Consider the following 13,237-nt stretch of genomic DNA (forward strand, 5'->3'; position numbering starts at 1 on the left):
TTCCCCCAGCTCTTCCCTCAGTAGAATGTGGATTCCATGAAGCAGGGGCTCTGGGTCTGTTTTGTTCATGACCACGAGTAGTTCCTGGTACATAGTAGGTAGTCGAATATTTATAAAAAGAATAATCATTGGCTTTAATTGATGTTTGAAATAAATGTTTAAAAACAGGCCCATAAGCAGTCAATGGAGTTGGCATTAATAGAACACCTGCTTCCACCTGAAAAGTGATGACAGGGCTGCCCGTGTTCAGTTTTTGGATTTCTTTTACAGCTGTTGGTGGGCATCACTCTTTGCTTCATCTCCCTCTCTTTTTAACCCAGTAGTAACCTTGAAGAAGATGTAGTCCTCAAAACCAACAAGCAGATTTACTCCCAGCTTCTAAGAGCTACTGCGAACAAAAACGCATCTCTCCTGGAAAGAATTGATGTTCTCGTCCATTTGCTGGACCAGCTGGCTCGTGGCAGCGGCGGAGACGGTGGTGCTCTTCAGTGACTCCCGCCTGGGGCTGCATCCGCAGAGATGCTGTCAGTGCCTTCTGCACTCGGGGGCTATGTGTCCATTTGGTGCTTCATTTCATTAAACATGAGGGAAATATCCACTTAAAACAGGCACGGCATGGAAAGAGTTCTCATTTCCCGTGGCAAACAGTCATGGTTGAGTTCTTTGGCTTCCTCGTTGGAGGTGCCAACATCAGAATCAGACCTAGAGCTCCCACCTTCGTTTCTCTGAGAAGCATGTGGTACCTCAGTATTAATAGACTTGCTGTGAGGCAGTTAACACTTTTAAATATTTTTGAAGTATGTTAAGCTACATGGGTTTAAGAGATAATTATCTTGGATAAATGTTACTTTGGTCAAGGGAACTTTTATCCAAATGATTTTAGTGGTTCAGGTCAGTTAAAGAAACTTCCTGTACATCCACAGTGTTCCCTTCTCAATTGCACAGAAAAAGCCTGCCCTTTTTAAGCTTCAGTACAGGATTTTTCGAAGACCAGCCATTGCACAGTTCTCTCTTCAGTGCATGTTCTGAACGGATCTGCTTTTCTCTGACTTTGTATGACAGTTGATCAAGAATTGGTACTCTCCCCCCCCTTTTTTTTCATTTTAAACTTGAAACTGTGAATAAGGTAAGAAAACTATTTTGAATAAATAAATTATTTATTTAAAATGTCTTTGTAGTTTTCCATTTCACATTCTTCACATTGAGTTTTGATGTGAACTGGTTTAATTAATAAATTTTACAAAGTGAAGATTAAAACATCATTAAAAATAAAATTCTGCCATCCACTAAATTCTCACTAGAATATTATACTTACTACTTGCTGCTATATGGCTCTTGTCCAGTTGCTTAAAACATACTCTCTTTTTCCAGTGCCTACAGCATGCAAGGCTGTCTGTACTTGTCACAGTTAATTGATCTCAGTTTCAAAAGATACCGTAACCTACAGATCCAGCATCCTCTGTCCTGTTGGGTTGATGGTTTGGATTTACGTGCATGATGCCTCTGTAGACAAGAGCTTGCCCCGCCAAGTCCACTGGCCTGGCCTGAGTGTGGGAAGACATGCTGCTGCCGACCCGCCTCGGTGCTACGTGCAGATGATTTTCACTGTGCAGCCCCCCTCCACTCACTAGCCACACCCTTCTGAAGAAATATGAACTAAACTAGAAAACTGTCTGGAATAAACTTGTTTTAAGCTGAATTTTTACAGACTCCTTTTTCGTACACTGAGATTTTCAGATGTTTACACTGGTGAGTTGGCAGCTCTCATAGCCTGGCAGAATTATCACTTGCCATTTGTCCACTTCCTTGTAATTATGCAGTTTGCATTGTCCTTGGGACAGATCTGCATCAGCTAATCACTGAAGCATTGAAAGTTTTGCCTAAATTGTAAAGCAGTTGTACAAAATCAACGATGTCTCATATCAGGACAGCTGTCATTCTGTTTCCCCTTGTGGCAAGCGCACACACAGAATAAAACTCCTGTTAGTTAAACCCGGACATGTCCATTGATTATATCTAATTTGGGGGTTAATGAATTCCAAAGGATATTCTACTTAGGCAGAAAGAAGCTGGAGTTCACGGTATTAGAGTCACTCATCTTACCTCTCTCCTTAGCAAACAGCCTTTCAGTCAAGAGGAAGATGTGCTTTTAAGCAAGAAGATATCAATTCTAGCTCTCTTCATTTGTCAGAGCAATAACATGCAAGTTCCTACAGGGGAAGAAAAGATCCTTTTAAAATGTTTTTGTCATTTGCTGATTTTAATTTAAATTAAAGCTTTTTAAAGTGCCTGTGTTTTAGCTGCGTCTTTAGAAGTATGGGGTATTTGTGGCCTGATCGTTGAGAGTTCTTTTTCAGTTTAACTTCAGTGCCCACATTTTGTCCTTATTACATTAATTTTGGGGGGGTTTGTTTATGTTAAGAACAGGTAATGGTGGCCATACTATGTATTATGTAAAAGTGAAAGGAGCATGATGGCTAAGATAATTGATACAGGAAAAATAAAGTTATCCAATTAGCTTCAAGAGTCTTATTTTGGTAGTCTAACCCTCGGAACATAAATAAGCTGCCATATAAAGTGTTTCCTGCCTTGAAGAGGGAGGAGCACATTATAGGAATTACAGCGAGCTGGAAAGCTGTTCTGTTCAGGGCCATTTGGGATGCAGGTGTGTATATTCAAACAGAAGAGCACCACGTGAAAGGAGAGAGTGCAAGGGCACTAGGCTGGGGTGAGGAGAAGCAGGGTCAGGAGCGACTGGCGGTCGACCTTTGGCCAGAGACACAACGGGGGAACTTCAGTTTCTTTATCTAGAAACGTGCACAGCAGTATCTGTCCTGCCACTGACAAGAGTTGTGAAGAGCAAGAGAGAAATACACATGAAAACCTTTTGTACACTGTCAAGTATTAGAAAAAGATAAATTGTTAGGACAGGGATTTTGGAGTGTAGTTAATTCAAATTCTGTGCTCTTTTCCACTGAATCCCTGAGTTTTCAGTGCAGTAAAATCATTTCCACGCCCTTGGGGTTCAGGGGGTGAGTGGCCTCTCCCGTGATTGGACCCATGGCTATGGCTGCCTTCCTGTCTCTCGGTGAAATTGGGGCCGAGGTGGGTGGAGGGACAGACGGTGGGTGTTGGGAAACGTGGCTACAGAGCCCTAGACAGAGTGGAAGGCAGACAGGTATTCCTCAGGATGCTTTTTCTAACCTTTCCTAAAATTTTTGTAAAATTATTTGTTGAGAAATTTGATTTTCCAATCAAGTAATTTAAAAGCTCAAGTAATGCTTTTCCCATTGGGTTTTAAGTTAAGGAGGCATATTTGCTTCAGTTACTAAAAGTCTGGTTTGTTTTCTTTGTAAAAGAAATCGGACTTTTTCTCTTAGAAATCCTCTGGCTCTCCATTTGCCTATTTTTCTCATCACGAGTTCAGGATGCAGGAATCAACGTCACAGACGTCAAGCCACTGCTCTGAGCTAGACTGCTTGGGAAATGAGCCACTTGAAGGCAGCCAGGAATCTGTTGTTTGTCCCTGCTATTGACAACTTTCCAGCACGTGCTGCCTTTGCAGAAGGCGAGCGGTGAGTGCAGGAGTAGTCAGCTGAGTCTACATTGACAGAATGGCTTTGTGGCTCTGTTTCTGGAAAAAACCTTAATCATCTTCATCGGATAAGGGTCAAGGACTTGATTTCTATTCACATCGATGCAAACACTTGCAAAGCAAAGTTAAGACTGGCTTTTCTGGAAGTCATTGATTTTTAGGTTAATTAATAGCAACGAGGTGAGCAAATCTGTGGCTTTGCACCAAATATTTTGGGCTTGAAGTTCTTAATAATTTTCTGTATGATGGGATGATCTGCCATGGCCGTATATATAGGTCTGCAGTAATTGAAAACAGCTTTTAACTAAGAACTTGGTCATCTGACAAATTTCAGTCAAGGATGACAGAAGCAATACCAGGCTGGAAAGCCTTCTATTACGAGGGACCCTTTGAAGAAGTAAATGAACTGCTTTCTTCGGTCATAAAAGGCATCGTCCAGGGACTTGGGATGCCAGGAAATCCTTCTGAAATCAATCTGGGGCAGCTTCTTCCCTGTTCATCTTCTGTCTGGGCCTGGTCCTTGTCACTGTCATATCTCTGGTATTGATTTTCTGAGAGCCAAACAAGTTTTAATGTGTTCTATTACCATTAAGTCACAGGAAACAAGAGAGACAGCTTTCAGTGTGGGCCCCAGCCATCCGTGCTGTTCTCTGATTCCAGGAGAAAGCAGGACTTGCAGCATCCATCCGAGTGGCCTCTGCTCAAAGCAACGACTCCCCAGGCCTTGAATCACCTCTAGATGTAACCCCAGGAGTCGATTTCTCTTTCACATCTTCGCTGCAGCTCCCAGCCCACTGGTGCTCATCAAAAGCAAAAACAAAACAACAAAAACCATGCAGTCTTCTTCACATCAGCATCTTATTTTTCTTCTCCTTCCTTTATAGTCTCAAGATTTTCCTTTTACATGTTAGGGGCCCGTGGATTGTCCCAGATCATTTTCCTATCCTAATTACTATATCCTCTCTGTTTAAGGAAAAACATCATGATGCTTATTATTGGATTCTTCTTTATTCCAGAGCTTTAGAATCATCTAGTTACACCACCAGCCCCGTTTTTGCAAATGAGGAAACTGGAATAGAGTTGAAGCAATTCACCCCGATTCAGACAGCCTAGGTTGAAGCAGGGATACAGCCCGGGACTCCCAAATTTTACCCAGGTGACTTTACCCACTGTCCTATGAATATTTTGTAATTTTGCTTCGTTTCATTTTAAGATCCAAATGCTAATTTCATGCTCTGAAACAGCGTAGGATTATTTTAAGCGGTGCTTATTTGTTCCTTGCCCTGAATATCTGGTATATTGTCAGTGTGCAATAGAATAGATCCACTGAGTTAGACACTTTTGAGGTCACAACGCACAAAGCATCACAAGCAGTTACATTCCTTAGCAACCAAATATTCAATATATTTGAAAGGTCTACCACTGAGAAGAGTGTGACATGCCTGGCTAAAGGTATGATTCACTCCAACTGGAATGATTTTTGAATCTAGAGTATTCACAGCAAGTTAAATTTGTTTTTTAAAGCTCCAAGAATGAAATACAGCTGTAATTATAGAAACCCCCATGATGACCTAATTCTGTAATTGAGATTCTTTGAGTGTTTCCAATATAAATTCTGGACTTCTTAAGGCACAGAAAGATGTGCTTACAACTCCGAAAGATCCGAACCATCAAAGTCCGCTCTGAGGCCATTTCTTTATGTCACTGAACTAATTCCTCCTCTGTGTGATGTGAAGGAAAAGGACAACCGGATTCATGCACAGGTCTCTTATGGCAACAGTTGTGTGCAAAGTTCTTTCAGCTTGGCTCTGGAGCAATTTAAAGAAATGTGGTTCTACTACTAGGATTCAGGCCGAGGGAGGGCCCACGACTTATTTCTGGGTGGCCAGAGGAAGGAAAAGCAGCAACCACAAAACTGTGTGTGATTAGACTGTGTGCATCTGGTCTGCACAGGTGGCCAGCCTCCGCCCCGGGCACGGAGGCCGGGGAAGGCCCCCGGCCGCCTTCTCTGTGTCACCGCAGGCCCCACCTCAGCTTCTGTCTCCCGGCCAAACACTGCCCCTTCCTGCTCAGAAACTGCCACTGATCCTGGTCAGTGAAGTCCCCCCGACCCTGGTGTTCCATGCACCCAGGCTGGCGGGTCTCTCCAGCCCGGCCTCAGCCGGGGTGAGGGCCCTGCCGCCCCTCCCAGGGCGCAGCTGTCTCGCAGCCGCACCTCATTCCTGCTCAGCTCTGAGGCCCTCCTTCTGCTTCCTGAGTCTGTACCCTGGCCTCACCTCCCAAGACAGACTGAAGAAAAAGAAAAGCATCTGACCTACCATTATTGTGCCTGAAAACTTAGCAATAACCCTTTAATCTTATCACATTTACCCAGGCAGCATTCACACTTTCAGCTGTGTTCTCGTTCTTTATTAAATTTGAAATTAGCTTTTGATCAGAAGCTAAAAACTTTCTGTAAAACAAAAACTAAGAAGATGAAGGGCAGAATAAAATTACGTAAGGTGTCGCGCCGGCATCTTGTACTTCCCATGTGACTCTGATATGCGACATTTACACAGAGCCAGAGAGAGACCCACGCCTGTGCCCGTGAGGTCCACTTTGCTCCCCTCCTGCCCCTGGGCTTCCGTAAGGAGCCCTCGTGTAGCTAAATGAACCCCCTCGTCTAGTGGAACTGGCTTGGCAGGCTCTCCATACCTTGTGATCGGAGAAACGTGACCAGAACCAAACTCTAGCTTCTTCTCACCGCATGGTACGTTATCGATGTCAGTATACAGTTCTCAACTATACTGTCAGTTGTATGCTCTCTGTATAACATAGATAACCATATATAGAACTCTGACATATATGTCAATTGTATGTTTTGTATATATAGTCATTTATAAAACTATATATATAGTTATAGGGACTTCCCTGGTGGTCCAGTGGTTAAGACTCTGTGCTTCCAGTGCAGGGAGCATGGGTTCAATCCCTGGTCAGGGAACTAAGATCCTGCATGCCATGTGGCACAGCCAAAACAAACAAACAAACAAAAAAAACAAAACAAAAATTATGTATCAATATATAGTTATATATATCAACTATATGTCAGCTATATTTATCAATTTACTTAATCAGATCAATATATGTCAGTGAACACAGATCTGAGTTGTGATAAGTGGCTACATAGTGTCCACCATGTGGCCATAACTCTTGGGTCTAAGGACACTGACTCCCCACCACGTGGCAGGGTTTTTCTTCCATCTTTTTATCAAAATCTCAAACTATGTTTTGATTAGAAGACAAACCCTAAATATTTTCTCTGAGGGAAACCAGAACCTGCAAAGCTGCAAGACTTAGAACAAAATGATGCACAAATTTCATCCGGACATTCTGCACTTCCTGGGAGGCGGAAATCAACCTAAATGCAGGACAGAACTGAGAAGTCTGTGATTGGGAGCTGGTGTTCTGAAGGCTGACATCTAGACATTCTGCACTTCCTGGGAGGCGGAAATCAACCTAAATGCAGGACAGAACTGAGAAGTCTGTGATTGGGAGCTGGTGTTCTGAAGGCTGATGTCACACAGCCTGCGTCCCAACGGGTCTCAAAGCCCCAGAACCTGCCTGTCCCTCCCTTGAGCTCTGGCGGAAGACGGCACATCTGGAAGTCAGGTCTCCCTCTAGATGACAATGAGATCCTTCTTAGGATCATAGGAGCAGGGGATTTATTACTGAAGGGTCTTGTTCCCTACAATTCATTTTATTTTAAATTTATTTTTATTTGGTTTCATGCAGCTCAGGACGCCTGGACTCAGGGAGGTGTGGCTTACCATTCGAATCGTTGGCTTTTCTCAGGGAGTTACCTCTCTCCTCTCCAGTGATTACCGAGCCTTTGAAGGGACTGGCTTCTCAAGGTTCATGGTGTTTGATTAACCAAATTGCTTATTCCAGGTAAACTGGATTTTGAGGAAATCAGTTGGATTTCAGAAGAAAAATAGCTGAGGAAGGCGTGTGACCGTACGATAAAGAGAGAATAAGGGAGAGGGGCTCCTGGCGAAGGTGGCTCCTGGTCTGTCTGTGCAGGACACTCTCCACCTCGGAGCCGGGGGAAGGGTTTGGCGGGGAGCTTCTAGAATTTCCTTAAATACTAAGATGGCATGACCTACTTGTCATTGGGAGAACTGACAATTTTTCCCCTAAAACACGTATCATTTACAAAGTGGGTTTGCACATTCTCAGCATTGCACACACAACATTTTTGGAAAAAAAGACATTCCCTTAGTTATTCCCACAGGAGATTTTTAAGCCTGACTCTGAAAGTGAACATATCTCAGGAGGCCCAGGGTCTGGGAGCGAAGCCACTCGCTCAGATGTAGGTCTGTCTGATTTGCAACTGCGCGTTACTGCCTGTGAGAGGGGGAGAAAGAGTCCCCCCACCATGTGTCCTTCTGACTTCCTTCTCTCTAGACTTCGCGTTTCAGTCCCTTTTCATCCACAAATAAACCCTTTACCCACCCTGGAGCAGCTTAGGAAGATGTATCCACGTTTTACACGCAGAAGGCTCTGGTTTGGGCTCACGCTCCCTCCACTGAAGGAGGCATGTTGAGGTTGCTAAGTGGCTGGGGCACGGTGAGGGCACATTCACTGCCCCAGCGCTTCTCTGCCCGGGTGTGTGCTTGACGTCAGGATGATAACTGAGAGGCTTGACTTCAAGATTATGGTCACCACGGCCGGAGGCTTACTGGTCGTTGCAAGCCTGCTGATGTGCTGTGTCATCTGTCTTAGCTGCAGAGTGACTAGGGCACTGAAGTGAGCAACGAGGGTAAGAGTGGCTAACAGCCCCCCCAAAGGGGATCCTGGGGCTCTGTGCCGAGCGGGGTCATCCCTTGCCCCGTGGCCGCACCCCGGGTGAGGTCAGGAACAGCGGGAGGGTTTGAGACGACAGAGGCAGTGCGTGTAGAATCCTAGTTTCTTCCCCTTCTGGGGCTGTGAGCTCATAAGTAGAATGTTCTCAGCCGGGTGGCTCTGTCCTGCTTTGCTGTCACTTGGCCTCATTGAGTTTACCCTCAGCTGGCTAATTCCACAGCACTGCAGACTGAAGACTGTGTGGATGAGTCTCTGCCTCTGTTCACCCAGAGGATGGGCCGAGCTGACCTCCTCTTGCCTGAGTTGGGGAGCTCTCGGGGTGCCCTTGGGGACGGGGAGGGGGGCCTACAGGACTGGGGAAGCTGAGCTGTGTGGAGCTCCTGGCTGACCTGGCCGTGGGGTGCAGGTCAACATCGTTAACTTGCAGCTCTTTCCAAAATGTTTTTCACTTTATCTGGCGCCGAGGAGCAATTTTCCAGGAGGTAAAGTGAACGTTTCCAGTTTGGGGAAGTTAAACCTGTGAGGGAGGTGGGACCCCAGGAGCCCAGTCTGGCGGCCTGCATGCTGCCTGCCCTTCTCGCCTGCACCTCCTGCCTGGAGCTGGCGCACACCAGGCACTGATGGTCAGACTGGTCAGCCCTGGTGCCACGTCCCTTCTCATTTATAAAATGTTTGGGGAGGAAAGGATTGGGTCAGGATTCGGGAGAGGGGCAGAGAGGTATGATCGAGGGCTGGAGTCACATGACACCACATTGCCCAGCCAAGAACCTCTGACAATTGTAAGAAATGGATTTAAGGAAAAAAAAAAGAAATCTAGTTTTTTAAATAAAATCTCTGCAGGAAAATATGACAATGACACTGACACAAAAGGCAGGCGACTCGGTTTCGAAGACGGCCATCCTGGGACTCCACTGTCAGGCTCCTGGCGACAGAGCCTCGGAGAGTGAAGCTGTGGACCGCCCCCCTCTCCCGGCCACAGTCCTGCCGAGTGAAGTACAGACCAGCTCTGCTGAGCTCAGCTGCCTCCCGACTTTGTCCCTTCACAGTGTTTGCAGCCCGTTGAGGGCAGGAGCCGTGCTGTCTCTGACCCCCAGGTTCCCAGCACGTGGCCCAGACTCATTAGGTGTCAGAGGTCGTGACCCGACGTCACCTTTGCACTGGATAAACCTCTCAGACACAGCAGTAAATCCTGAATGGCATTATTTGGCTTATTGTTAAGAATATGTTACACATTAGAATTTTTAGTAAAATGATTTCCTGCTAGTTTATTTTCTAAAAAAACCATATACATCGCAATGTTTTTATTTTACCTTCCATTCACAATTAACATAATTGCATCAACATTTAACCCAACAGTTGGCACGGAGCCATTATTTTAACTCGTTAGGTGAGTTATTACATGTAACTAATGAGTTAAAGCATCTAAAACTTGGAACAGCGCCCGAGAACGCATCCCATAATTATGAGCTCAGCTCTAAGGTCCAAAGGGAACACCTTCAACTCACTGCTGACCACCCCGGGCCCGAGGCCCAGCACTGGTTCGGCGCGCAGATTCCCGCACGATGCTTTACTCTCTTCCCAAAGGTCTTCCTGCACCAACACTCCGCGGCACCGGCTGGGGTGGGCGCACAAGAGCCCACGTAAGGAGCGAACGCAGAATACGGCGAACCCTCTACAGCACCTCTGTTCAGTGTCTGCTCCCTGATCTGTCCTCTCCCACCTCATGTTCTGTCCCTTCTGATCTTCAGGAAGGACACAGGAAACTTGGGGCTGGGGGCTCTATCAGGGTCGTGTGGGACTCGTGCCTCATGCCGGCTCCACAACCTCAAAGCTAACCCTTCCCAGGCTGGACCTGTGCCTGTCGAGCTCCTGTCCTGAGGTTGCCATTCACTCTCTCCTACCAGCCCACAGACAACGAACCAGCAGAACTCTGGGCCTTAGGAGGAACTGTCAGCCTCTGGGAAGGGGTGAGCAGAACCACGTGTGGCCTCTCTGGGTTTAACTTTCCGGAGCTGAACGTTACTGAGACGCTGCCTTCTGCCGTCCCCAGTATCTGCAGAACCAGGGGTCCTTCCCCAGTCACTTTAAAACTCACGTTTGCCTACCAGCCCTCACGTTCTAAACTGCTAACAGGAGGCCCCCAGCCCACCTGCCAAAGCCCAGGTCCCCCACTCACAGCGACGGCCAGGAAACCTGCACCCTCGATGCCTGGCTCACCTCCCTCTGATGGACTGAGTCGGCAGCAACCCTTCCAAATCCCAAACTGACCTCCATCTTTCCAAATCTGCCCCGCCTCTCCTTAAACCCTGGTCACCTCCTCTCCAAAAGGTCACTTCAGGCTGCCATGCGGATGAAAGACATTTAGCAAATCCTTGTCGCCTGTGCCCAGCCCCGCTCTCACCCTCCCTGCGCCGCCTCCCGCCCCTGCCCCCGTGGGGTGATGCGGCCCCTCTACTGCAGCCCACGCACCCCTTCTCACCTTTGTCTCCCCGCCCGCCTCCAGCCATGTTTCTCGTCTCCTCCTCCGCTGCCCGGCGCCTCTTTCGTACTTCTCCAGCTTCTAGACTCGACCGGGGACTGCCCCCTGGCCAGGTGCGATGGTTTTCAAACGTGGCTGCAGATGGGAACCACCTGGAGGGCTTCTAAAACGCCTGCTGCTTGGGCTTTGCCCTAGGAAACAATTAAGTAGGATGGGGGTGGGCGAAGCAACTCCCTTTGCAGAAGCACGTCACGTGGTTCTCATGTGCAGCCAGAGTTCCTGATTCGTGGTCTAACCTATTTCACTTCGATAATACAGAGAAAAACGTGTGTATAACCCAGCGCTCTCCAAATTATTTTACGCAATCCTCCGGGACAAATGGCCTCCCTGTGCGACCAACGCCACGATCGGTTATAGGACACACCCGTGGCCCCACAAGTTCCCTCTGGCCCGCACCCTGCATCCCCCTGGTCTGTGTCGGGCCGGCACTGCACTGCACACAAGTACTCCTCCCAGTCGGCTAACCCAGTCAGTCCTTCTGTGGAGCTCTCATCCCCACGAGGTCCCCGTTCCATTTCTGATTGGTCTGTGGCTCATCCCAACTGGGACCACAAGCTCAGACTAGCAACGCTGCAGGTTTTCCTATTCCCTTCCTACAGGGTTCACCACCTTGCGCTGAAAAAGCCCTGGTTTTCTCCTCCTGCCCGAATCTAGGGTCCCAGCAGTGGGTGCACAGGGGTGAGGGGCATCTCTAGGCCACGAGGCCACTCCCGCTGGTCTGGCCCAAAGGGCGGGTTTTCAAGAATAAACGCTTCTCGATTTGTCGTCTGACTCAGGTCAAATTCCAGAGCCCTGAAATGGTTGTTTGTAACCATTTTGTCCAATTCTACCTTTGCTTTCGCCTGGAGAGGATGAGCCTCCCCCTCCCGGCCCTTGGTCCTGCACATATTCAGTGATACGGTGAGGCACGCACGGGGCTCCGCCCCAGGTCAGAACAGATTCCCTCTGCTTCCTGCGCCAGCCACACCCCTGGTCTCAGAAGGGTTCTGAGGCCACGGCACTGGCTTCAATCCTTGAGAATAATGGAAAGAAAAGGAAACAATTACAAAGGAAAGGAAAACTATGTTCATTGCACTTAGTAAAGTAACAAAGCAGACTCCCGTGGTTCAGCATTGTTAAAAGGATTTTTATACATAGCTTTATAATTTTCAGTTCTGCTCATAATGCTAAAGGTTTGTGCTTGCAACTCTGCCTTAGCCAAAAGTACAGAAACCACCGTTTCTACACCAACTTGACCTTGCCCTGACCCCCAAGCACGTGATCAGGGGACCGGCTCACCCAGTCTGGGCATCATCGACCCCAAAGGACAGTCTTTTATGGGACCCAGCAGGCTGGGCTCTGGGCCCTGGGACCCTTTGCTGCAGTGCTTGCACCTGGACAAACGTCTCCTTGAGCAACAAAATACAAAGAAACTATAAGGGACTAAAAATAACTGCGTGCATGTGCCGTTGGGGCAAATTCTGGGCAACGAGATACAAAAAGACCCCCAAAACCCAACTGCCACTTCTGAAGAGCCGGGAGCAAAAACAGGGTACTGGGCATGCCCCCTGCACTCAGCACCACCAAAGTGGTGGGCAGACCACCTAAGGCAGCCCTGCAGCCCGACCCCTGACACACCCCACCCCTGCCCCCACGTCAGGAACAGACGGCCGCCCCCCCCCCGAGCTAATGTCCATCTGATGTGAGGTGGTGTATGAACGTCACCGGTCCTGGTCTACGTGCTGAGTCCACAAACCCCTTCTAAATTCATCCTGGTTCTGTCACTCACTAGCTGTCACTTAACTTCTTGAGTCTCCTCTTCTTCACCAGAGAAATGGGAATACTAGTGACATCTACTCCCGAGGGCTGTTAACGGGAATGGACATCAGAGAGGCAAAGCCCCTGCACGGGGCTGGAGTCGCTCAATTGCAAACGCCTTCCAACGGGACCTGCCATGCGCGGGGAGCACAGGGATCTTTCCTACCACAAGCTCACGTGACTGACAGACAGACACGGGTTTCATTCAACCCAGCTCAGAAGCCAGGCCAAGCTTATAAAAATGGGAATAAAGTTCGGGGACGGATTCCCGAAACCTCCCTGCAGGCCCTGCATCTGCACGGGAGCCCCTCGAAGTACGGGAGCCCCCTCGCCAGCCTCTGGGAAGCCCAGCGGACTGATGCGGTTTTTCTGTCTCTGAAGGAAAGAAAGCCTCTCTGTATTCGAATTACAGTTGTCCACAAAGCAGGAATTTCGAGGTCCTTCTGTAAGATGAATAAAACTCC

At 47.8% G+C, this 13,237-nt stretch overlaps 1 protein-coding gene across 4 annotated transcripts in view; it reads left to right on the plus strand.

Annotated features, from left to right (window-relative positions):
- EDRF1 (erythroid differentiation regulatory factor 1) overlaps positions 1 to 1,125 on the plus strand; it is a 39,994-nt gene extending 38,869 nt beyond the window's left edge. For 2 of the 4 annotated variants that reach the window (XM_082673040.1, XM_082673042.1), the window contains one exon: positions 321 to 1,125. In XM_082673040.1, coding sequence (XP_082529166.1) covers positions 321 to 492 — 172 coding nt within the window. In that variant the 3' untranslated portion in view covers positions 493 to 1,125. The remainder of the gene's footprint in view (positions 1 to 320) is intronic. The other 2 variants (XM_082673041.1, XM_082673043.1) reach the window with 1 other exon arrangement.
- The last annotated feature ends 12,112 nt before the right edge of the window (positions 1,126 to 13,237 follow it).

This window comes from Grampus griseus (assembly GCF_964374135.1).
Source record: "Grampus griseus genome assembly, chromosome: 16".
Lineage (NCBI taxonomy): Eukaryota > Metazoa > Chordata > Mammalia > Artiodactyla > Delphinidae > Grampus > Grampus griseus.